Source organism: Curcuma longa, unplaced genomic scaffold (assembly GCF_044706935.1).
Source record: "Curcuma longa cultivar G26 ecotype Majalengka, Jawa Barat unplaced genomic scaffold, ITB_CL_G26_1.1 utg134316_np1212_261454_RagTag, whole genome shotgun sequence".
NCBI lineage: Eukaryota > Viridiplantae > Streptophyta > Magnoliopsida > Zingiberales > Zingiberaceae > Curcuma > Curcuma longa.
In genome coordinates this window covers 216343-242205 of record NW_027435597.1, presented here as the reverse complement: position 1 = coordinate 242205, position 25863 = coordinate 216343, and the positions used below count along the sequence as shown (strand labels likewise).

Genomic DNA, 25863 nt, shown 5'->3' with positions numbered 1-25863 from the left:
GTGTCATGAACTACAAGTGCCACATTGAAAAGAGTTGCGAGCTAGTATTTGGTGCTTGCATGGGTAATGAGCATCTCAAATCAAGAAGCCTACAGGTTGGTTGTGCGCACGCGAACCATGTAGGTACTACATTCAAGAGTCACCTCAACTGAGTCAAGAAAATTCAAATAGCTATAAACACCAAGAAAGATATGTTTTAAAACATTGCTACCACAATCTTATTAGTTTGTTTAATTTTCAGTATTAGTCAACTCTCAACCTACCTTTCTTTCTGCTCCATTTTTGTAAAGCATCCCAACATCAAAACTTGGATGAGTTTATCACACAGACATGGATGCCCCACCTTGTTCTATATTTGCCAAAGAAGCTACAAAATGACAGGAACTTCTTACAAAGGGAAAAGAAAAGAAAAGAACAAAAGTATTCATTGGCATGCTCCTCTAAGAAGTTGACAATGGCCATCTTGAAGCCAGACTAATGAAGTGAATCACTGATGGAGAAGCAACTAGTTGTCTGTTCTTGGGATTTAACTGATGAATATATACAAGCTCGTAAATACCAATCTGCAATTAACAGTTTGGATTTTCTAGGCGCCAGTCGATTCGTCTGGCACATATCTAGGTTGATTCAAAATCACGTAAGGGTTGTAGTTAACACAAGACGTAGGGGAGCTCATAAGCATTCGGCTCCGACACTAGATCATTAATAGCTCCAACATCTTCTGTGATTCTATCGGTTCACTGAGAAAAGGAAAGAATCCATGAACAAAAAACAAGTCTCATAGACACAAAAAGAGGACGATTTAGAATCAAATTGGTATGAACCTTTTTTAAAATCTCTTACTTTGTTTCTAAGGTTGTCTTTCCATCTCTCTGGCATTCTCCATCCGATCATTGGAGGTGCAAGCTTGAGCTTGTAAAGATGCATTTGAAGCTGAGCCACAAGTCAAAAGATGCAGTTAATCATTTTCTGTGAGGAGTCATGATGCATGTTTTGTTTTGCGAAAATGAAGTTTTTCGGAGTATAATAAGCAGAGAAACATTGTAAAGCGCTGAGATTAAAGAAGACTTTACTGGGGGGGTTATACAGAGCAGGCGTTTGAGGTATTTCCTCTTTGACAGCTCTAGTTGATAATTCCAATGGCTTATGGAAGAGAAGATGAGCAACAGTCCGATCGATGGGATTTGTACCTGTTTCTACACTTGTCCACTTTGAATTTCTGTGAACAGCATGAATTAAGTTAGCATCATATATAGTTTCTCAAGAATAGAGATGCATTCTATTTGATAGGAAACTTATCATTTAATGAGTGGAACAAACAAAATGTCATTGTTATAGTTACAAGATTAGTAACCAAGCAAATGAGTTGGCAAGTACTTATTCAAAAAGCTTCATATGAGTATTTAGTCTTTTTGGTTACCCAAAACTTGAATAGAATGCAATATAAATTTGGTATACCTTTTGACATGAATATTAGTCTAGTTTTTACCAAGGAACATTTTCATCTTACTCTATACTTTAAAACCTCCTTTGTCCACCTATATTTTTGTCATAATGACCAACACAATACTACTTAGCCTCCAATGATAATTTTGAGGCCATTCTGAATAGTCATCTTGATTCAACTAACTGGATCCCTACAAGAAGATTCTAGCTGATGATTCACATAATGGCCTAGTGCCCATCAATGGATGAGAACTTGAAATATTTTCCAATAATTAAAAACTTGTATGGACCTAGAATGAGAAATTGCAACATTCCAGCACTATATGAATAATGGAGTCGTGCTTAAAGAGATTTTATTCCATGTCTTAGAAGTTTGTTCTGTCTCAACCCAAAATAAGGAGACATACCAACCCACAAGAAGGTTTTAAATACCGTTGTATTGGTAAGCACAAGCAAAGTGATTCATTCCATCGACCGACATGAGAAACAACCTCATTACCCATGCGCAACTACAACTACAGGTGAAGTTTGTGCGAGGGCTTTCACAATGTTGGCAAGGATCAAGTGAGCGTTCCATGACATTGGTGACGATCACATGAGGGTTCTAGGTAATGTGAAGTGTTCGTGTGAGGGTTTCGGCAATCGAGTGGTCACGTTGGGATTCTAGGCGTCACAAAGTATTCACTTGAGCAGTTAATGACCTCCTTCCCAATCTACTCTAGATGCTCCATACCATCATCACACATATGATATATAGAAAAGCCCCTCCATATAATGACAATCATGAGTATGATTCTAAAATATGGATACATGGTATATATGTCATATCGAAAAGCCCCTCCATGTGATAAAGGGTTGAACCCATTGCTTTTTAAAATAATGAGAAGTGTTGATAGCATCAAAAATCAACTACCCACTTAAAGAGAAAACAATGAACAAGATTGAATTAGAACTTACCCAGGTTGAATGCATCAATAGGAAAGTTTTGTTAATATATTGTAAATTCTCAACAGTCATAAGTGATGAAAGCAGAATAAATTTGGTAGAATAGAGGTGCTTGCACATTAATAGCCCAAAAGTATTGACTCTTAAAAAGCTAATTTAAATACAAGTTTCAGTTAATAAAAATCGGATGTAAATATATATATCAGCAAAAACTCACTTGCGCGATTTCTTTGTATCATCATATGCTGAAAGCTCATCCTCATCTCTGTCACTTTTGTTTGTACTATTTCTGTCGCTAGCACTTTGTCTCTCCATAGCACTTTGTGCTAGACGAAATAAACTATCTCGTATACAAAGCCTTACTCTACTATCCAACTGGGCAAAATCAAAAAATATTTGCTATCATATTAAAACTAATAGGATTTAAAGCAAGTAAAGAAATTGAAACCAAAACAAGAATAGTATTTATTACCTGTTCAATAGCATCTTGAAGTTGATAATAACATCTTTCTTCCAATGACTGACCATCAATTATTGAGGAGATTGTCCAGGGTTCTTCTTGGTCAGCTAGTATGTTCCGCTCTGCTGGCAAAAGCTTATTGCTGATAAGATCAGCTGCAGAGTTAGTCCTAGATTCTACAGGTTGTTTCCTAGGTGAGCATGACTGGGGAACCCCAGAATCACTAGTACTTGGATGAGCAAATTGCTGTTGTTGCTGCTGAATGGCAAGCATTGCCTGCATTTTTTGGCGCCTTCTCAATTTTTCAATTTTTTCTTGGGGAGTCAGCGGTCTAGAAGCTGAATCAGATAGTCTACTTAGACCATTTGGATGCTTTGAGAAATCTGCTAAAAGCTGACCAACAGAAAGTGGTTTTTCTTGGTTTGTTTTAGCATACACATTCTGGGAAATTGGAATAGTTGGAAAAGGATATGCTGTGTAAGCATACCCCGATAACATAAATTGATTTGGGGAGTCTAGCTGTTCAACATCTTCAGGAGCTCTAACTTGTCTTTCTGTAGATGATTCGAAACTGTCCATCACAGTTTTGGTGCGAGCATCTGTTGTGGAGCTTAGAAGTTGCCGGCTTTCATTTGTACTGCAGGACCACATGGCACTTGAATCATCTAATTCTTTACACTTTCCTTTTTCTTCTGATTTCTTGTGAGATGTCAGAGTTCTCTTCTGGATATTGGGCTGCAACAATTGATGATCCCAATGGGTCATGTTGGGACAGTAATGATGGGTTGCAAAACTTTCTATTGTTTGTGCTAGCACTAAAATGTTATGTGCAAAGGTTGATACAACCAATCAGTAACATAATAGATCATATTATCATATCTATTTTATTAAAAAAAATATCAATTTTCACTTTTCAGAACCATGTTCAGACATTACAACATATGCATCTAGAACTATGTAAATTTTCTCAAACAAGAACTCATGCCTTATATTAAAGAACTTCGTGTATCACAACGAGGTAACTAACTTCCTAAACCAGAAACTATAGAATTTTTTTGCTTTGATATGGAGAAGGGAAGGTTTCAAGGAGGCTGCAGAAAGCATAAACATCATTGTCTTAAACAAAGTGAAAGGATTGATGACAATCTAAATAGTCAAGAAGTTACGAGGAAACAACTGAACTAGGAACTAGATATATTCGTTAAAGCTCAAGTCATATGTTAGAAACATTGCCTTCAGTCCCACATTGTTATTTGCTATTGGGTCTTAGAGGCTATATATACACAGGAGATAATCTCATTATAAAGCCTATTGACTAGGTATCAATGCTAGGTACTCTGTGATTAGCAAATTTTCAAATATAGAATCATACAAAATCCTAAATAAATTTTCAGTTCAATTTCCATTTGGTTAAATTCAAATCAAATGAAAAAAATTATCCTTCTTAGTAGTAAATTATATATCTTTGAACTTTGTTTTTAATGATTAAGGGTAATACACTGACTCCATAAACAAAGTAGATAGGAGATCCGTACCTCCAAAGGCAAGATTGTTATCTTCATATGGGAGAATTGGTTCTCTTGTCGTGTCCTAGAACTTCCTAGACGAGTTATTAAATAACCTGACATCACCCAGGAGCATGTATGTGGACTAGTTTTGAATCTTGCTCAGTAATCCAATGCAAGATATCATGGTCACATCATTCGATAGACTTGAAGTGATCAACCTTAGATCACATGTTGGACAACACTATCTAAAATTCTAAATATGGTGGGAAATCTATAGAGACAACCAATGCACTATTGTTCTTTGATCGATCTGTCTCAATAACATTAGATGAACATCTTGTTGAAAATTGTCGATATTGATCCAATAGCTTGAGTTCAATCAGTCAGCTTGTCGATAAGTCGACAGCTCGAACAGGTGGAGCTCGATATGACAACCTGGATCTATTCCCCTTTATATTCTCAACATACCTCTCTCGGTATCATTGTCACTAACTTGGTTTTGTCTGTCACCGACTTAAATAGCGTTTGTCATCAAATTATCCCTTCGGATATTGACACATCCCTTTGGGTAAGAATCCCTTCGAATAAGAATTTTAAGATCGCGGTGAATACTAGGTCTTCTTTCCTTAAGACGATATTGTCTTGTCAGGTGTTAACGGTTTATTGGCAATCGCCTTCCAAGGTACAACGATCTAAGACTCAAAATAGTAACACTCCAAATTTTGAGTTTTGGCGAACTTTCGAAATCTTGGAACTCTTTTAGAGAGGAGAGGGAGAGAAGAAAGCTCACAACTTGTGTTGCTTGTCATAATTATGAAAAGAAGAAAGGGGGGATATTTATAGGGTTGAAGGGGTATGCCAACGGTGAGCCATTAATTGATAATTAAATCAATTAATCTTCTCTTAAATTTACAGCAGTTGATTAATCTTCATTGCTGCAATTATGCTGCAGCATCATAATCAAAATTAATTAATGAATTAAGTTTAGCTAGCGATCAATTAATCAATTTTAGTTTGCATGCATTCCATTGATTAATTAATTAGGCTAATTAGTTAACCTGCTAATTAATTCTTACAGCCGCATTTCAACACAAATCATTTAGTTAATTAATCACTTATTAATTTATTTTGCTATTGTCACCGCACATTAACTTTTTAATTAATCATTTAATTGATCAATAAATATTTTAATTAATCTATATCTTATCACCCCTTAAATGGTTCCACACGAATTGACATTCACGCATACTCGAGTTAACGTTCGTGTATTCACGTCCATGAACCTAGCTCGTATGTGAGCCAATACTTTTCTTCAATCAAATTGAACCAACCCTTCACTACTCGAATAATCTTAGATATTAATTTCTCATTCACTCGAGAAATTGGTTTAAATCGGTCTACTAGCAAAATAGTCATCTATGTCCATATTCAATTTATTGGTTACAGAAACTAATTTTCCAACGGAACAAACAATACCACACTATTAAATCTTCAGCGTCTTGAAACTAGACAATTGGTGAATAGATCAAGTTCATATGAACATTTGAATCCCTGGGTAAATTCTTGGTAAAAAGTGCCTACACATCTCAAGTCTATAGAAGTAACAAACACAATTGGACGGAGATGCTATCGTATATGTCCCCCTAAAAGTCATTATACTTGGATGGGTTGTTTACAACAGAATTTTACACATAGAGAAATTGATCTACAGCCAAAACATCATTTGCGATCCCTTCTACATATATACTGATTAGAGGAAAAGACATGAAACCACCTCATTTAAGAATGTCCTAGATGTATTCCTGGACAGGAACCAGTTCAACCTAATGAACCCATGGACTCCAGAACCACTTCAAGACACGTCTTATCAGCCTCTACATTTTATAACTGACAAAGTTAAAATTCACAGAGAAGTTGAGATAGACCTTGGGCACATAGCAAGAAAGAAACAATAGGTACCACCGTTTTGTGCTTTTCTCAACTGGCAGATCCAACTTGACTTGTAATGTGCTAGCAAATAGAATACATCCAGCCTATTCCTCTATCACTCTACATATACCTGAAGATAATCTTAGGGCATCACCATAGGCCTTTAGGCTTCTTAACTCTCACATTTTATATATTTAACAGTTTATACGCTAGTGACAACTTTAAGGTTTTAAGTAAACATGGTACAAAAACAGTACATACTCCAACAAAGAAAATTTTATTAGCATTTTATGTCATTTAAGAATAAATAGATTACCTTGTTTGAGAACAGGTTCTGTTCCTCATAGTATTCACTTCTTGCTCTCACAGTACTATCTTCTCTCTGTTGAGGCGTATAAGATAGGTGGTAGCTTAACAGGTATACCAAGGTATGTAAAGAACATTATCCATATATGTACCTTCTCTTCCAATGCTTCCTTTCCAGCAGACAATTCATCAAGATGAAAAGAGGAAGAATCATAACCAGAAGGTTGGTCCTTGCACAATGGCATGTCCTGTTCACATAATAAATAGGAATTTAAGATCTTTGTTTCTATGACAAGCAATATCAAGAATGGTAAACTGCATAATAATTTGCTTGTGTGATTTGCTAACAAAAAAGACAACTTACTGGTAATGAAATTGATTGTACAGTGCTGCTAATTACATCAGAAGCTGCAGTCAAGAACTCATCTACATTGCCAACCATTTCGTGTCCAAATATGGAATCATTTCCACTGCAGGAGGAAAAGAGAGATACAGAACTACTGTTGACCAGTGAAATGATTAGAAATGGTTACATGAGTTACCTGAATATGTTGTCAAGATCCTCGATATCTCCGATATTGGCCCAGTCACAATCAAGGAAAGTACCATTCTCTTCGTCATCTTTGTCATTATCAAAGATTTCAGATGGACTATCGAACTGCACTGTAGATGTTCAGAAACTATATTTTATTGGAATATTTTACACCTCAGTGACAAAGTATAGCACTAGATTGACATCATTTTACCTCTTATTTTGTCAAGCTTTTTTGTTCCACTGATATCGAGCATTAATTGTGCTTCCATAGCATCTCTATTACAAGAATCATTGTACTCTTTACTAAGAGAAGTACTTAAAGAAGGCAAATCAGGCCATGAATCTACATCAAGTTGTGAAGCAATAAGTTCTTCACTTGTAATGAAAGTAGAACTATTGTCCTGATTAATCCCCAGGATATCATTCTTAGATCCTGAAGACTGTTTGCTTGACCTTAAGGAAGTGTTTGCTTCATCATTTTTTCCCCTTTTATAATTACCCAAAGGAGGTAATGGATTCTTGTCAGCACCATTAGCATAAGGCATAATATTGGCTTCATTCTCAGAAAACTCACACCATATTGTATCCCCTACCTGAAATTACTCACATTAACCAAAAAAACTACTAAAAGAAAGAAGAATGTACTTGGGATCAAGAAAAAAATTATATTGAAATCACATTCGCAAATTTTTTTTCTCACTAACAAAAGAAGAGAAAATTAACTGCTTTCTAAAATACTGTTAAATTCAGTATGTATACGTGTCGGAATTAAGAAACTATAGGTTAAGAGACTGCACCACGATTTCAAAGTGAGACATGCATCCAACATTTTGCTAACTAAAGTGTAGAGTTCAATAGTGGAAGAATTAGAATACACATATACCTTAAGCAGCCCCCTCTTACCTATGTATGTATTAGATAAACAACATTTACATCCAGACCCTTGTACTTTTGCATAATTACAGTTAGATCCTACTCCAGGACATAGTAAATCTATCAATCAATCGTCAAGATTGCACTTGTTATCTTGCAAAATGACACTTTATCTTTATATTCTTTTGTCGTCTAACAAACCACTAAGTTTGAGTCCATATGCATGGAAGATTGATAATCACAATATAACTTCATTGGTGCATTACAATCCAAGTTCAGTTTTATCACTAGGTGTTTTAAGCCAAACAAAGCATAAATGTGGCAAGAGTCATTGTTGAATACTTGTGCACTTGATCTAGCTTCTCTGTTATGCTATCTTACTTATCTAAGATAGTTAGATTTCCTCCCAAACGGACACAACAAACTTATGTAGATAGTCCATCCGTGGGGTGAATTTACCCATCTACATCAATAGATCTGGAAGTGAACTTGATCACAACAATGGAGACACTTACTTGGGTTAGTCATCTCCCACTGAGGAATTCTCATGCAACCCCCCAATTACCTAACAAAGACTCAATGAACTAGCTGGCCACACAATAAAAGATATGTCAGGCTAAACTTCAATTTTGTTAGATCATATAAGAACTCGCATCTTGGCAATAGTTTGACATTTGGTTCTGTAGGAGTGCAACATGTTTAGTGCCTAACACATATAGCTTTGTCAAACATATCAAGTCCATATGGATATAATTTTGTGTTAGTTCAGGTAATTGTGTGGTATAAGACTTGAGATAAAGAGTTTATGACTAAGTGGTTTCGTCATCTCAGATAGTAGAAGCCTCGAGCGACTTTGTTTTGAATGGCGGAAGCCTGACCGACCTCATCTTCATCAGTGGGAGCCTCAAGCGGCTTCGTCTCAAGCATTGGAAGTCTCAACCACTTTGCCTTCAAAGGAGGAAGCAAAGAGTGGCTTTTTCTATGACAACAGAAGCCTCCAGCTGCTTCATCATCTTGAAAAGCTTGTGGAAGCTTTGTTGTTGCAGTTGGAAGCTTCATCATCATGGTTAGTTCAAGATGTTGAAGAGCCTATTTGGGACTTTAGCTTTTAGAAGAGCCTTGGGATATTATATTACCTGGTCATGGAAGCTCCACAAATCCATGATGAGATGCAATAGAACCACCTCAGCAATGAAGATGTGCTTTACAAATGATCCAAATTTATTGTATCCGAAGCACCCATAACCACACCCTTGCCATATAGCGGTAAAAATGTTTTCGAAGAAGTTGAGAATGGAGATGCCAAAGTGGATGTTGATGTGATTCAAGTTGGTAACAACCATCTCACATAATTGGAATAGGTGAGCAAGACTATACAAGATAGAATGGGAAGAGATACAAGTCACATCTATGAGTTTAACAACTATCCACATTAGCATCCATCGCATTTGTAACTATTTTATGATTTTAACTTTCTTTGTAGCAAAAGAATGGCATGATAGAGAATCAAATCCTCCAGAATTAAGTATCTTGGAAGCACTACTAACAGTTAAGGTAGGCTTGCTATCCCATCTTAATCTATAAGTTTCTTGCCTAATACAAGTTTAGATCTCCAATTATATTGACTCAAATAGATTCTTATCAACTTCTTCTATTTATGATGCAACTCTGGCCTTTTTCTCAACCTCATTTGGACTTGTGTGAGCTTGCTCAAGATCTCAGTTAATATCACATCCAGCTGGATCTAGTCTAACTTAGGGTATTTCACACTATGATCATGATAGAAACAACTCTGTAGTTTAAAGGTGCAAACTAGCTTAGTTGGTCAGGCCTCCTCAGTGTTCCATTCATTGTTTGCATGGAATTTATCCCTTCTCAAAATAAAAAGGAAATATTATCTACTTCCAGTGAGTGAAAGTAGGTCTCTCTTCAACCCTCCATAGAGGAGGTGACTTTGGTAATCAACGGTCCATCAAGAATGCTGTAGAAGATTCGATCTAATTGCAGAAACAAACTAAACTTCAAATTAACGGCAACAGAAGGAGTCTTGATCTAGTAAACATATCTCCAGAAGAACCTTTAGCATCCTGCCAATGAAATATCATGCCAGCAGAGAATAGACCTTCTATGCGATTTCCTACTTTATTTCCGTATTCTTGTATTTCATATCACATATTCCTTATTTCCATTTAATTGGGATGAGCTAAAGACGCTTATCATGTATGAAACTTCCTGCTCCAGCACAATCGTCTAGTGCCCAACTAAAAGAAGCAGGTCTAGAGCTACTTGAAATCCTAGCGTTTTAAAGCACATCGACATGAACATGTAGAAAAAAACTTCTCAAAATACGGCCTTTTCCTTCTCCAGAAGAGAAGTCCCAGAAACCTAAACAACATGCAGTGATTGCAAAACCAGTCAATTCTTCTCCGCCCTAATTCCAGAACCAAGTCGACAAAGGGAGGAAAAACCCCATTTTTTAAAAAAATGGTAAAATTTTACAAAGTAAAGAGAAGCGAATAATGAAGAACCTGATCCTGGTCGTCGTCCCAATCAAACATTCTCCGAGCAACAAGAGATGGCCGGCCGCAAATCCAATCGGCAGTTCGGTCGGATCCAGTATCGGAGAAGACAAACCCCACGCCGCTGTCGCAACTCGCAAGAACCTGCCTCCTTTCCCCTTCGGAAGAGACTGTAAACCAGGGCGCCGCAGGATGTACGCGCCGCATCTCTGCTTGTATCGGCACGGATACTGGTGCATCGGCTACGCGACACGTGGAAGGCGCATCTCTGCTTGTGGCTCCGCGGGGTCGATCAAATGCGGCGCCGTGATTGGCTGAGCAGCGGTTTGGGCGGCATTTCCTAGGCATTTGAGTTTCATTTCATTTGCTAAAATTAAATAATTATATTTTTAAACGCAGATTAATTTGGACCGCAAGCAGTTGATGGTGGGAAGTGAGTGGGCTGTCGCTTTCGTGACGTCAGCCGCTCCTTGCGTGCTTATCTCCTCCTCATGTTTAATAAATACATTTTATTTATTTTTTCCTTATCAGAAAAATATTATTATTCTGCGATGGGATTAATGCAAGAAATTTGGCAAAATTCTGCGCGTAGAAATGTAGGCCTAGCCGAACTAGGTTCGACTGAACCGGGCATAGATCAAACCATGGACAACAATTCAATAATCGCCGAGTTGTATTTGTTAATCGAATCGAGTCTTGGATAATAGATTGTTTATTATTTTGATAGTTCAAATAAATTTAAAATACAATTTAGAGTATCTATTGAATCCTTTTATTCTAAGCTGTTGAGTTTACGACTCAATCGTTAGTCAACTAGTACACTATCTATGATCACTTTTAAGGACGAATCTATATTAAGATTCTATTTCAATCCAAGTATAATTTTTCTCAATAATCAACTCGCTATAAGTTTGCCTTCCTTTTGAAGTCATCTCCCATTAAGGTACTTGTTTTTGAGTGCACTTAACCTCGTACATAGCACTTCCTTAAGTCATCCTTCATCCTTTATTTGAATTATTTAATAATTTCTTTAATTTCTTAGATCCATATATCTATAATATAAGTTGTTTCTCCCAAATTATTAATGAAGAACCTCTACAGAGATACTTGTTTTAGTTAGTAAATGAATCATTATAATTGCAAATCTACAAGATGAAGACGCTCACCTCGGATGCTCCGCTGACTCCATAGTGATTTGAAGAGAATAAATCATAGTAATTGAGTGACTTTTGACACAGTAATCAAGTGGCCTTTTCAGATGGAAAAAATTTTATTTTCAAAGAATTATTCTATCAATAAATCAATCTTTACTCTCTTATGACAATCTACTATCTAAGTACTAACTTGATTATGCTTGTGGAACACTTGCAAATCTATAAGGTTCAAATAATTTTGATATTTATTAACCATGACTCTATAAGCAAATTTCCCACCAAAATCTTATGTGGAATTCAATCATCCCAATGGTGTCACAATCATCACGATGAGGAAGATATTGCCGTAAATCGAGAAACTGCAGTTGGCCACGACAGAGGAGGATATTGTCCGGCTTTGTCAAGATTCGAACTTTTACCCTCTTCTACAACTCTGCTCCGTCATAACCAACTCAGCTATGCTCCAGAAGGCAATTTAAACTATTTTGAGGACTCGAATAATCAAAAATCTCATGATACCACTTGGGATAAGTTACTAAAAAATTGTATTGGGTAAACTTTTTATAGTAACCAACCACATCACCAAAACGGTTTCATATTATAAAACTCCCTAAGAGATTTTTTGAAGGTACGATATCACTATGTTAATAAAAGTCAATTGTCAAAATAGCACCTCAATTAATAATTATATATTACTAAAATTTTAGAGTAATGCTTACCGTTTAGATAAAGCACTTAGACTAAAACGACCCCATTATGCTTTCTAATTCACTTAGGCAGTTGTGAAGATGAAAATGCTCAAATTTTTCCATTTGCTAAAATGCGACAATGAGTGGAACCCAAATCACCTCCCGTTAACCTTTGCCACACGTTGAGCTCGCACTGCGGGTAGAAGTTGTGGGTATCTTCGGAATAAGTCCCCGTCTCCAGCCGACATCGTTCTTTCGTGTCTCGGTGTCTGCCAGCCACGTGCGGCCATCCCGTTCCACTCTTTATACGGCCGTGTGCATAATAATCCTTGTGCGGCAGCCATCGACGCGTCTTGCTCCCCGGCTTCCGACAGAATTTGCGTGCGCCAGTTGCTCGGCGGCGACAAAGAGAAGCCCCGAAGCGTGGATTCTAATAAGCTCCGATCTAAGCGACCCCGACAATCTTGACAATCTTGCTGGTTCGCGTTATCCTCCCGCCCCCCCCCCCCCCCCCCCCCCCCCCCCCCCCCCCCCCCCCCTTGTTTGGCCGCGTCGATTGGTTCCCTGGAATTAATTCTAGGGTTTTGTTCCCGGCGAAGCGGCAGGAGGGATCATGTTGCGGCGATTCGTGGATCATCTACTCGCTGTCACCAAGGAGTTCGTTCCGTTTCCGTCTTTTTTCATTGATGTGCCCCCTCCTTTTGAATTCGTGTTGAAATACTGTTCCCGTGATCGGGCTTATGTTGGTTTGAATGTCTCTTGGAATTTGATTTGCTTGATTTATTTTAGTTGAATTACAATTTTCCCCTAAAATGCATTTTAGATGAGTAGGTGACCTCTGTGATGAAAGATGCTGCCTTTCTTGCTAGAAAAAGGGGGACAAAGGGAGAAGGGTTTGCGTTACTTCCTTTTGCCGCCATACCAATCTTACGATTTAACTACTGTGAAATATATTCTTAGAGATGCAATATGGCGGCCATTTCATTTGGTGGAGTTATGAGAAATGGATAATGATTGCGAAGGGGGGTTAGGATGCTAGAAATCCAGCTAGGGTGATAAAATTGGTCAGTTGGCTTTGTTTCTGTTCTAAAGAAAAAAAAATGATAATCTCAGTAGCCACATCTCTGGGGTGGCCGGCCCGGTCCCACAGAAGTTTCCCACCGACCACCAAGGTAAATCGGGAAGCGCATACGGCGGCTAATCCAGATGCCCAGCATCCTTTGATTGCGTTCCCCATTTGGAGGAAAATTCCTGCAAATACGCCGTAGCTGGGGATCGAACCGCGGGTCCCTGAGTTACAACCCGGATGTCCTACCGTTGCAGCATTGCCCCGGGGACAGAAAACTGTAGTGTGTAAACTTTTTATAGTGACCGACCCCACCGTCGAAACGGCCCCATATCAGAAAACCCCCTAAGGGATTTTTTGGAGGCACGGTACCACTAGGTTGATAAGAGCGTACTGCCGAAACAGCACCTTAGCCGAGCTAAGACTTGAATCGCACAGCACCTCAGTCAACAAATATATGTTGCTAAGAGGATTCGAACTCGAAACCTCAAGCAACAGGTGTCTCCATGCTTACCATTTGGGATAAGACACTTCAACTTGTTTCTGTTCTAAACTTTATCTTGGGGGCTCTTATCGTATGCCTAGTATTAATTATTTATCATTTGGTGTTATTGTGTGTTTAGAGAAAGAAAAGCAATGCAAATTCAATGGGTGGAGTTATAAGAAATGGGGATTATGAAAGAGGGTTGGAAGTGGGATATTAGAAATCCGGCTAGGGTTATAAGGCTAATTGATCAGTTAACTTTGCTTCTGTTCCTAAGTTTGCCTTCAGGGCTTCTATTGCATGTCTAGTAGCAGTCAACTTTTTGAGTTTACCCCTTATGTTGTTTCCAGGAGATTATTCTACTTTATTCGAAGGAATCTGAATCAGACACACATACATGGGATTTAAACTGCAGGAATATCTTGTCATATGTGGAAATTTATTAGAATGGAGCTCAGATTAAACTCAATCCTACCTGTGGCTTTTTTCTGACAACTACAACTGCTAACACACCATCCGCATCTTTTGATATAGTAATACATATAGAAATATATTAAACATGAACTTCTTAATCCATTTCATTATTTTCTGTTTTATGTCATGTTTCTTTTAACAGTTAATCAAAGATTAATTTAGTTTGAGTTCTTTTTCATTTATGTATTTGGGTGTGAAGATAGTAACGTTGTATATTTGGATGTGGTTGGGCTTTTGTGGTTTATATGCAATGTCACAAGTTTGGAAGTTGGTATGGAAACCTGTCTAACTATCATCTTTTGTAAAGGACAAATATGCTTTTGAATTATGTTTTCTGTCAATGAAAGAAAGTGCTCTTCTTGAATAATGCCCATATTTCTGTATTTGTATAGATAACTTTACAAAGACTCTAGTATGTAACTGAAAGCAAATTTCATGTTACTGCTTTAAAAATACAAACTTTTTAGGAGTGTATATATATACACACACAAACAATTATTGGATTAGGAACTTATGAACTATTGTTTGACACTCTGGCTTAACTAATTATTATAATTATCCATAAGTTTGTTCCGTGGTTAAAATGTTTATTCCGAGATTTGGAAGGAATATTATTCTTACTCCTTAACCATGTCATTGATATTATTTGTTGTATATCAAAAAAGCAAATTCCTTGGTGTGGTTTTAATTTTAGAAAGGCCCATTTTGGCTCGCTTATGTAACCACCCAGGCGGACTTTGAAGGTGGCCTAGGGTGTTACATACACATATGTGGCTTACATGTGCAATTATAAAGCTTTTTTTTCTATTGGAATAAGTAGCTACATACACTTTTTGTTCTTGGGATTTTACCCTAATTAAAAGATAGTTTCTTTCTTGATCCCTCCAACATTGTCTTGCAGGTCAGTGAAGACGTTCACGTATGAATCTCTGATCAATATCGCAAGGCTAATAAATGGTGTTTCAGCACTTCTATTGTCCTTACTGCCAGGGAAGACCAACATTTTAGAGGGGATCCATGATTGGGAGCTCAGACCCACTTTACGTGGACCTCGCCTTCCTAGATGGATGGAGAAGTATGTTTCAGGGTGCTGCTTTTTATGTGATATACATTTATGCTTTTCCCCCCTTATTTTTCTTATTCTATAGTTAGTTTGAGTTAGTTTTCAATTTTCATAAACCTTTTATACCTAATTTTATGATTCTTAAGTAAATTGACAATCCATTCTCATGAAAATCAACTACACGGTTGTAAAAGTAGATGCATTAGGGGAAATGTTAGAATGTAGTAATATATTTTAAGACCTAGGGAAGTGAATGAGCTAAAGCTTGTTGTTTCAATTAAATGGACAAGGTTATTCACTTTGGTGATTATCTTATTTGTCCTTTTTTTTGTTTTGTTTATAGTCCTGAGCAAGGATCTCTGAGAATGATCATTGTATCGCTGGGCATATAATTTAGTAAAGAAAACTGGATAAAATACAATATGTTGTTTACTATTTATAGAGAACCAATTGCTTAGATTCTGTGAGACTGTTATGAGTCTCTCCCCCTCAACTTTTTTCTTCTTCTCAGATTTGGGATGATAAAATTTGGAAGAAAAATAGTGTTTTTGTAACACTCTAACTTTCTATCTCACTTCACTTTTTCTTCGAGTATACAAGATTAACTTATGCATCTCTCCTACTTTTTCTCCCTCCAACTTTCCTTCTTTTTAGGGGTAGAAGTTAAAACTTTTCTAACTTTTGAAGGTGATGAACATAAGAAATAGAGTGGAACCTTAATTTGATCAATGATGAGTTGGTGACAGGATCTTCTTGTTCTCCCAAGTGCTCTGCTTTTTCTGCTAGCTAGAAGCTACGTACATTATAATTGAGATTTATTTGTTATAGATCCTGATATAAAATTTTAAACATCCCATCAACAACTTATATTCAATGCACTCTTCTACCAAAGGAAAACTTGTTTTCATTTATTTTTGTGGATGAGAATGCAGAGAGAATCTAACATATTCTTCTTTTGGATCTAAGGTAGTTAATAAAAAAATACTATTTTTTCTCCTATTATTCTTTTGTTCTCCAAGTAATTTTTTTTTCTCATTTGACAGTGGTGTTTCTTCATTCAACATGCTTGTTCATGAGTTGTCTTTAGATCCTGAAACTTCCTTAGATGCTTATTCTGTAGCTGGTGAAGAAGATTATGATGAGAACATCTGTCCTATGTCTCCAATGTCTCAGGCTTCAAGATTATCAAATAGCAGCACAGTTAATAGATATGATCGGCGTATAATACGTCTGATCAAAATTTTCCTAGCTTGGACACTTTGGCCTGTAGCCTTTTTTCTGTGGTTCTTCAAATGTTTTAGGAGAGGTGGAGCAGCAGGCAACATAAGTGTTAATCAGCTTGCAAGCCCTCGCCTGACAAGAAGATTTCTTCAAACAAAGGATCATGTTCTTCAACGCACCACTGATAGGAGGCGAGGGGTAATTGAGGTATTATGATGGCGACATTCCCAAACAGTTAATTTAGCAGACACATAATTTAGATTAAGTATGATTACATCATGTTTTACTTGTGTTATTTTAATAAATTTGTTACATTTTTGTAGGATCTCCATCTAGCAATAGAAATATTCATTGAATCAACCTTTGAAATTGCCCATAAGGCTGCACACTTGCTCCTCTCCCCTTCAGAAGTTTGTAGGAAAGTTGTTGCGTTGATCTCTTCTAATGGAGGTGCTGCGATTGGTAATCATGACAGTAACATAGACATGGTTTTTCCAACAGCTACTATTGGTGATACTGATCCAACACCAACAGAAAGGAGGCGCACACTTCATTACTCTCTTAACACTGATGCTCGGACATGCCAAGATGTCATAACTGAACTTGGGTAAGAGCTTTTATTATTGTTTGTCTTTGGTATCTCATGTAAACTTTCTATTTCTTAATGCATTATGTAGATGTCAGTAAAACTGAATCAAGTTATTGAAGTTAGATGTCTTGATTGAAGTCCATCATGATAGTTCCAAAATGTTCAAGATCTTTCTCTGATACCCACCCTCCCACAAACACATCTACCACTACCACACATCCAATGTCAAACACCAACAACGTGTGTGGCTGATTGGAAGTGATGGGTGAGTGCCTTGTGTAAGCTTTCTATTTCTTAATGTATTATGTAGATGCCAATAATGTTGGCAATCATGTTATATTCTATATGGTAAAATCCATTGGGGTCTAAACATGGGTTTAAAGTGAGTGAACAACAATAAGTTAAATAATGAATTTCAAAACATGATTTTTTTTATTTTTAGAGTAAAGAGCGCAATATTTTATGTTACAAAAGTAGACTGATACATTAGTGAATTACATAGTTGAAAAGATAGTGGACAAGCTAGATAGCATGTTGGAATAGAGGGACCATATATAGCGACTCAACATAATTAGCATTCATAAGTAGAGGAGACAACACAAGCTCTCCTTTGATTCGTGAGAGAAGGGAGCTCAAATAAAGGAGAATGATTTTGTTGGGATCAAACTTGCTTAAACTTGTTGCAAAATTACATATAGTGATAGTTTTCTTTTGGCTAGATACCACACAACACACTCATCAATGGCTAACACGTTTGTTCTATGTGCATTGAGGTCGTGAAAATAAGGAAAACCACTTAGCTTGATGAAAATCAAGAATAGGCTCTGATAACTGTATAAATGAGTGATTGTGAAAATTAGGAAAATCATTTAGCCTCGTCAAGATTAAGAATAGTAGTAATCTACATAGATATGAACGATATAAGACAAGGTAAATGATGAACTCATCAAAATATGATGTTTTTTTATTTTTGGAGTAAAGAGCGCAATGAACTTAGTTTAGTATAGTAGTTTATGTTATAGAAGAAAGAAATAAAAATTAGGGTGTTACTTAAGTGAATTATATAGTCAAAAAGACATTGTACAAGCTAGATAGAGTGTTGAAATACAAGATCATTGTTGAGCTTAGAGTTTTCATACCTACACTTCATGACATGCTTGGCTAATGGTAGGAGTTCGATTGTTGATTTGCATAGTGAGTATTATCAAAGTAGGATTAGGATTGATGATGAATGGAAAATGACCTTGAAGAGACAAGATAAAATTTTATTAGTGTTAAATATGCCTTTTAGACTTTTGAACACACCTAATACCTTCAAGGTGATGAACCAAGCCTTAAAACCTTTTATATGAAAATTCTTTATAGTTTATTTTTGATGACATCTTGTTCTACAAGGAAATGTATGATATCCTCTTGGAACACATGAAGATCATGAAAGATTTAATTTGACCAAATTTTGAATTTGAATTATTGGAAAATAATTTGAATTGTTTGGTAGATTGTCATCTTTGAATTAGTTTGAATTACTATATTTTTTTTATTTGCTTGCTTCATTTGTGGTAGTCAATTAATTGGAATTATTGTGTTTTCTCACGGAATCTAGTATATAAAACTAGAGTTGTGTCATTGTATTAATCATCTTGCAATTGATCAAATTTTCATTTGGCTTCTCAGAGTTATTTTCCTCTTGGTCAGTCAGTCTCTTTCATTCTAGGTTAGAAGGGTTTTTTTGGTGAAGGAGAGGGGTGAAGTTTGAAGTAGACAAAGGAGACAAGGAAGGTTGTGACCAACAAAGGAGAGAAGAGAGGAAGATGGTGTAATAGAAGAAAGGAGAAGAGTAGAGAAGGTCATAATTTGCCCTTCATACCGAGGAGAGAAGGGGACGAGCTTTTGAGTATGCTTGAGGAGTAAGAACGGGGCTAGACACTGTTTGTCATTGGAGATTAGAGGGGTGTGCATGAGAGTGGGAGATGGAAACAATGTTGATCAAAGCGAAGAGATTCACGATTGTAGGCAATATGGGTGATGGGCTACAATTTTACGGGTTAAAAAAAGTTAGGGGGTACCCAAAGGCATAGCAGTTAGAACTTAGTTGTGATCTGCTTAGTGATTTGGAGAAGGAATTAGTCTAATCTAAATGCCTTGTAGTTTTTTCTTCAATTTTGCTGATGGGCTTTGATGAGATTTCTAAGATGCATATGCGAGAACTATATTGTGGCAAAGGTGATACCCTCACCCCGGGGGCCCCTCCAGTACTGCTCCAAGTGATCTGGAAGGGAGGTAAATCATGGGGGGTTTCACTTAGCACGGCGGCCCTCTGCATGGGGAGCAAGGCATCCGGTGGGGCATTCCGCACCTATTGGGAATTGACCCCAAGACCATATTGTGGCAACACTCATGCAGGAACAAATTGTGCCAGCCCATGGGGGTTGCATATGCAAGGACTATAGAAAAGATATAAGGTGGTTATTATTTAATGCGGTTCCAAAAGATGATAAATTGAGAAACCAGATTAAATTTATATGAACATTCAAACAGAATACAAAGATTTTATAATGAGAATTGATGATTTGAGAAATGAAGGGAACTAAAAAAAGTATTTTCAGAGTCTAATTAACTTCAGGAATGTAAGATGATTCGAGTAGTACAGGTGAAGTAACCATACATAGAGCTCAATAGCAGGATGGGACAATGTAGCCATCTCTAATTGTTGGGACTGACAGGGCATCTGCTTATTGTTTTAGTTGTTGAAAACTTGATATGCTTTGATTGTAAATGGATCCAGCAGCAGTGTTATCTATTTACATAATGTGTCTACTATTGATGATGTGAATGTCTGAGTTACAGGTATCCATATGAAGCTATTCGTGTGGTTACTTCTGATGGATATGTGCTGCTTTTAGAGAGAATTCCAAGGTTTACCTAGAATTATTTCTTTAGGTTAAATTGTTGGTTTCTTCATGACTTTTTTTACTCACTGCTCATGCAATCAATTTTCATTTCAGGCGTGACTCTGGAAAGGTTGTCTATTTACAACATGGGATATTGGACTCCTCAATGGGGTGAGTATCGCAATAAAGTGATGTTAATCCTTATTTAACTTGCAAAATTGTACTGTCTTTACCATTTGATATTGTTTTGATGTGGTATCAAAACCATATCAATCCAATTGGGCAGTAAAGCTCTAGCACAAATGATATTTTAAACTTTGATTTACAGGTTAAATCAAGTTGTAGGGGAGAGAAAGATTAAAATCAATAAATTGAATTGTAAACTATTAACTATAAAATGTTCATTGGCTTGTATAATGACTCACCTTCCAAATAGTTATTGTATTTCCCTGGTTTATGACATAACACTATGTTACTTGTACAGTGATTTATTATAATTTTTTGGTTAAAGCTTTGTCCAACCAAATACCATGTGTTAGTTCCACTTTCCTGTTTTTAAAATCAAAATATATCATCCCCCTAGATGAATTTATCATAATTTGTTAAATATATAAATGGTATACTCAGGAAATGTCAAATAAACCATGTGTTAGTTCCACTTTCCCGTTCAAATTTTTTTACTTATTTAATTATATAACACATCATTCAAATATCATCTGAGTGACATTGCTATTCAAAAAAATATAGTTTACTCAATCTAAAATTGTATTGTACTCAAACTCTCATCAGTTTCCACAAGTTTAAAGTAACAACTATGGTTATGCATACATGTGATCTTGTATATATGATTCAAGCATACAAAACATGTGACAATTCTTAGCTGTACATACCATACAACAAACATACACATTATAATTTGAAACCTCAAGTATAGAACAATTTATTTTTCTTAGATTAAGTAGATAACATGAACTTCTCATATATTCTATTATTGTCTTGTGTATGATGCTCCACTAAAAAGATGTATCTACTAACTTGAAAGTCTTGAGGCCAAGAAAAATTATTTGTGGAACTCAACATTCATGGAATATATTGCATACTATCAAAAAATTTAACAAAATAAAATTTGACAAGTTTAGGATTAAATTAATATGTAATCGATGAAAGAATATAGCGAACAAATATCATAAGAAACAGTGTCCATCTAAAGATCACACAATTATTACTATAAGGGCACTTGAATGGAATGAGTAACAAAACACATCATACCATGGATCAAAATGTCCAATCCATTACATAACACATGGATCACATAATGAGTACATAGCAAGTCTTCCACATTTAGAAGCACAAACTTCTCATCTATGTCTAGGAGGGCACACACATATAAGTCGATAAGTGTTTGCTAGTGTTGAAAATCAAATATACTTACATGGATTCAAGAGGCAACCTCTATTGTTAGTTCCATATATCTATTTATTAATGAATTTGATTTCGTCTAAATCCGACCATGCTACAAAGAATAATAGCTAGTAATCAATTGCCATATCAAAAAGTCTTAGTGACTCTAGTGATCATGATTTAGATTAGAGAGATCACATATTTATGGCAATAATGAGCTACTTGCTCTAATGATGAATTGAAGACTTTTGCAAGATCCAATGAGTGAAATACAAGAGACATCACCCCTTTATCAATATAGGTGACATCTATCCTTATTAATGATCAATCCCTTAAAAGAAATTTGCTGAAATTAACTCAAGACTATATGGTTTGACATATTTTTCATTTCTTAGATTTCTTTTGCATTGTGTGTGTGTGTGTGTGTGATGTGTTATGTTTCACATTGAGACTAATAAGAGAATTGGTCGTGACAATTAATGTCAAATTAGGTGAGGTGTTAAAAAAGGTATGTTGGTGTAGCCACCATTTGATGCAGTCAATTAGGGATGCTTTTGAGCTATGACTTATATTTTGGATTTTGATGGAACATCAAGTCTTAAACTGACCAACATTGTGAGTTGTGGGCTAGCAAAGGAACTATATAATGCTTTGATGAATGAACTATTATTGCTTGGGCTTATACATTTTAGGCCTGTGGGCCTGATAGCTTAATGGGTCAATTCCCTGACCGAGGTGGGTTGTGTGGCAATTCACATAGCTAGCACAATATAGCATCATGATGTTGCTATTGCTTTTAGAAAGAAGTCTTTGGAACCATCTTTCATTTATAACATTGAAAGTGAAATATCTTTTCTGAGTTCATATATGGATTGAACTATTTTTATGTATTGATTTGATATCTAGCTGCCTTTCATGCATTGGAGCTTAAAGTTACAATGTTCTAACACATGTATGTTATATATTTATGTGATTACCATCTAACTCTTTCATTTTTTACATTTTGTTAGGTGGGTATCCAATGGAGTTGTTGGTTCTCCTGCATTTGCAGCATTTGATCAAGGTTTTTTTCTTCAAATGAATTTATAAACAATGGAAAACCAATACTCGTCGTCCAACACTGTGTTTTTTTTTCAGGTTATGATGTTTTTCTTGGGAATTTACGAGGATTAGTTTCAAGAGAGCATGTTGATACTAATATCTCCTCACACAAGTAAGCTGATATAACTCAATCCTTGATTTGAAGTTCAGCACTTGTCCAAGGATTTCCTATAAATTGTTGATCACTGATGCCCGACTAAACATTTACTGTGCGTCAAGTGGTAATTTTTTTACCATTTTTTTGGAGTCTTAATTGGGTGATTATCTCTGGTTTGCAAAGAGCTTGAGTATATTTCCCAAGTTAAATTATGATGATGATGATTTCCTCTCATTTATTGGAATTATTATTTTAACCAAACTCCATACAATCTCATATTCAAATTCTCACTTTCTACTACTTCATCTGGAGTTTTGATGACTAAAGGAAAGACCTCCAACATGTGATACGTTTAATATTTCATGTTATACTACGAGGTTAGACAAACAAGTGCAATTTTTGTTCATCATCATTATCAAATAAGCAAGAAGGGGAGCCTTGGTGCAACGGTAAAATTACCGCCATGTGACCTAGAGGTCACGAGTTCGAGTCTCGGAAACAACCTCTTGCAAAGCAGGGTAAGGTTGCATACAATAGACCCTTCCCCGAGACCCCGTATTGACAGAAGCTTCATGCAATGAGCTGTCTTTTTTTATCATTATCAAAAAAGCAACAGAACATGGTTGTACTTATTTCTGAGAAGTTAGTCTTATCAGGCATGCAGAGAAATAAAAAATACATTAAAATACATAACTTGTACAAAATTCTAAGTTCTTTGAGATCTGTTACTTTACAGTGATTGAGTTTAACCCATTATGTTTGTCAGCAGAATGTATCTAAAGCCAAATTTGTGCAGGTACTGGAGGTACTCGATCAATGAGCATGCAACAAAAGACATACCTGCTATGATAGAAAAGATACATGAGATAAAAACTGCCGAACTAAATGAACTTTCTAAACCTGATTCAGGTGAAGAAGTACGTGATCAGCCTTGCAAACTGTGTGCAATTTCCCACAGCCTGGGAGGAGCAGTTATGCTGATGTATGTCATAACATCTAGAATCAATTTAATACCTCACAGGTTATCAAGATTGATCTTGTTGTCACCTGCTGGCTTTCATGATGACTCTACTATAGTATTTACACTTATGGCGAAAGTTATGCTACTGCTTGGGCCTGTGATTGCCACCATTGTTCCTGGACTCTACATACCGACTCGATTCTTCCGAATGCTTATTAACAAGTTGGCCAGAGATTTCCAGAACTATCCTGCTTTAGGAGGCCTTGTTCAGACTCTTATGAGCTACGTTGTCGGTGGTGATAGCTCAAATTGGATTGGAGTGCTTGGCCTACCTCATTATAATATGTATGACATGCCTGGGGTATCACTTTATGTTGCACTTCACCTCGCTCAGATTAAACACTCAAAGAAATTTATAATGTTTGATTATGGAAGTGCAGCTGCGAATATGAAAGCATATGGAACACCGCAGCCTCTGGACCTGGGACAACATTACAATCTCATTGGCATTCCTGTCGATCTAGTTGCAGGGCGAAAAGACAAGGTTATTCGACCTTCGATGGTGAAAAGGCACTATGTGCTTATGCGTAAGGCAGATGTTGAGGTGTCTTACAAGGAATTCGAGTACGCTCATTTGGATTTCACATTCTCACACAGGGAGGAGCTTTTAGCTTATGTCATGTCTCGCCTTCTACTGGTGGATCCACCACAAAAGCAGCCCAGAACTAAAACCACTTTAAGACTTAGAAAACCTAGTGGAAGCCAGAGAAAAATTGAAGGCAATGGCACAGAGCATAGAGGAGCAGAAGAAATTGTACCTGAAAATTAAGATGATATTTTTGTTCTTTTTTACTGTGATTACCCTTTGTTTCTGTCTGTTGGCTGTGAGAGCTTGTACATTCTAGGCTTCAGCTCCTATCCAACCCAGTCATTGCAGTACCGACATCTGTAACCAACCGGAATGTTTTTCTGCAGAGCGAGTCTTGAACTTGTTGGTCGCAAGGAGTATCCATCTTTACTGAGATCAAGCTAATCGCTATTGATCTGCTTGATGTAATTTGTTCTTAGAGATTTACCTTAATCCTCATTGTGTCAGCGTGGGTTTCTTGCTCTTAGTTGTTTTCCTTTTGACAGTTTCAGTTATCTTTGACTGAAAACAAAGGTTGATTTTGGAGTTATGGAGATGAAGGATGAGATTTTGTGGAATCTTCCACATCATATTTGGTTGCTCAGTTGTTTGTAGCCATCCTTTAGAGTTGGTTGATTTGGATAGCCTCCTCAATTGGATATTCTCTCTAGTCATTTTGTGTGATGGTGATGATTTGTTTCCTTTATTCAATTTGACACGAACATAATTCATATGTTTCACAGGATGCGTCGTAGATCAAGCTACTTAACAAGCAATTCCTACATGTAAAGTTTCCCAAGAGTTTTGTCATTTGAGATCGATCTAAGTTAAGATCATTGAGTAAATTCCATGGACTAGTCAGTTCAAATAAAGTATAGAGTCGATTCAAGAGTTAATTATAAATATTTTTCTTGTGAACAGAAAGTAACTACTTTGGCTTGAGCTGACTGAAGTTGTTAAGTGGTCAATTAGTAGTGGAAGATGATCTCTATTGGATTCAAGTTGATTAAATAGGATAAGCATGTTGTCATAACCACTCGGATCGACTAAAATTAGTTGAGTCGATGAATAAGAGTCAATTAAATAATAGGTTGGCAAATAAGTTTACAATCTTATCCAATTAAATCAACTGAATTTGATCGAGTCAACTGTAATGGATTTGAGTCGAGCCTGAAAGATCTTTAATCAATTAGCAACTAGTTATTGGCCAAATAAGTTTTTTTTTTCTTAATTTCAGTATACTAAAAATGATCTGAGTCAAATAAAATCAAACAAAAGATACTCATTTAAGCAGTCTTATCCATTATTTGAGTATTATTTTTCTTTCGTCGTGATCAACTACAATTTCTCGATTTACTTCCTCACAAATGATCGTGGATCAACCGTGTGGGACCGCTAGGATAGTAGATTCCACTTTTGTAGAACAGAAGAAGAAGAGTATTGTTTTTCTCTTGTGTTTTGTTTATTTGTATATTTGTAAGAGAAATATTTTTTTTAGGAAATTTCTTCACCTCTTAAAGGAG

General features: G+C 36.4%; 2 protein-coding genes across 5 annotated transcripts; one reads left to right on the top strand and one right to left on the bottom strand.

Annotated features, from left to right (window-relative positions):
• Window positions 1-194: 194 nt before the first annotated feature.
• On the bottom strand, window positions 195-10696 carry LOC141819671 (uncharacterized). The gene is made up of 11 exons (XM_074706920.1): window positions 10531-10696; window positions 7341-7722; window positions 7137-7257; window positions 6959-7064; window positions 6747-6842; window positions 6605-6670; window positions 2864-3586; window positions 2609-2766; window positions 1074-1219; window positions 844-933; window positions 195-740 (listed from the first exon to the last, which is right to left on the bottom strand). Exons 1-10 carry the CDS (start codon window positions 10558-10560, stop codon window positions 851-853), a joined length of 1911 nt encoding a protein of 636 aa, XP_074563021.1. The 5' UTR covers window positions 10561-10696; the 3' UTR covers window positions 195-740; window positions 844-850.
• A 2213-nt stretch (window positions 10697-12909) lies between these two features.
• On the top strand, window positions 12910-24949 carry LOC141819674 (uncharacterized). 4 transcript variants are annotated; one of them, XM_074706925.1, is made up of 9 exons: window positions 12910-13021; window positions 15290-15463; window positions 16495-16879; window positions 16996-17279; window positions 20109-20177; window positions 20267-20323; window positions 22564-22616; window positions 22691-22766; window positions 23548-24949. In XM_074706925.1, exons 1-9 carry the CDS (start codon window positions 12978-12980, stop codon window positions 24539-24541), a joined length of 2136 nt encoding a protein of 711 aa, XP_074563026.1. In that variant the 5' UTR covers window positions 12910-12977; the 3' UTR covers window positions 24542-24949. The 4 variants fall into 4 exon arrangements, with proteins under 4 accessions (XP_074563026.1, XP_074563028.1, XP_074563027.1 ...); XM_074706927.1 differs by lacking the exon at window positions 12910-13021 and having other exon boundaries at window positions 15322-15463; window positions 16572-16879; XM_074706926.1 differs by lacking the exon at window positions 12910-13021 and having other exon boundaries at window positions 15322-15463; window positions 16557-16879.
• Window positions 24950-25863: the final 914 nt, after the last annotated feature.

Excerpts from the sequence above, each read along its gene's own strand:
- LOC141819674 (XM_074706925.1), top strand. The coding sequence starts at position 12,978 with ATGTTGCGGCGATTCGTGGATCATCTACTCGCTGTCACCAAGGA. Across the intron at positions 13,022-15,289 it reads CTACTCGCTGTCACCAAGGA|GTCAGTGAAGACGTTCACGT; the intron begins GTTCGTTCCGTT and ends ATTGTCTTGCAG. Across the intron at positions 15,464-16,494 it reads CTTCCTAGATGGATGGAGAA|TGGTGTTTCTTCATTCAACA; the intron begins GTATGTTTCAGG and ends CTCATTTGACAG.
- LOC141819671 (XM_074706920.1), bottom strand. The coding sequence starts at position 10,560 with ATGTTTGATTGGGACGACGACCAGGATCAG. Across the intron at positions 7,258-7,340 it reads AAAGCTTGACAAAATAAGAG|TGCAGTTCGATAGTCCATCT; the intron begins GTAAAATGATGT and ends GAACATCTACAG. Across the intron at positions 1,220-2,608 it reads GATACAAAGAAATCGCGCAA|AAATTCAAAGTGGACAAGTG; the intron begins GTGAGTTTTTGC and ends TGCTGTTCACAG.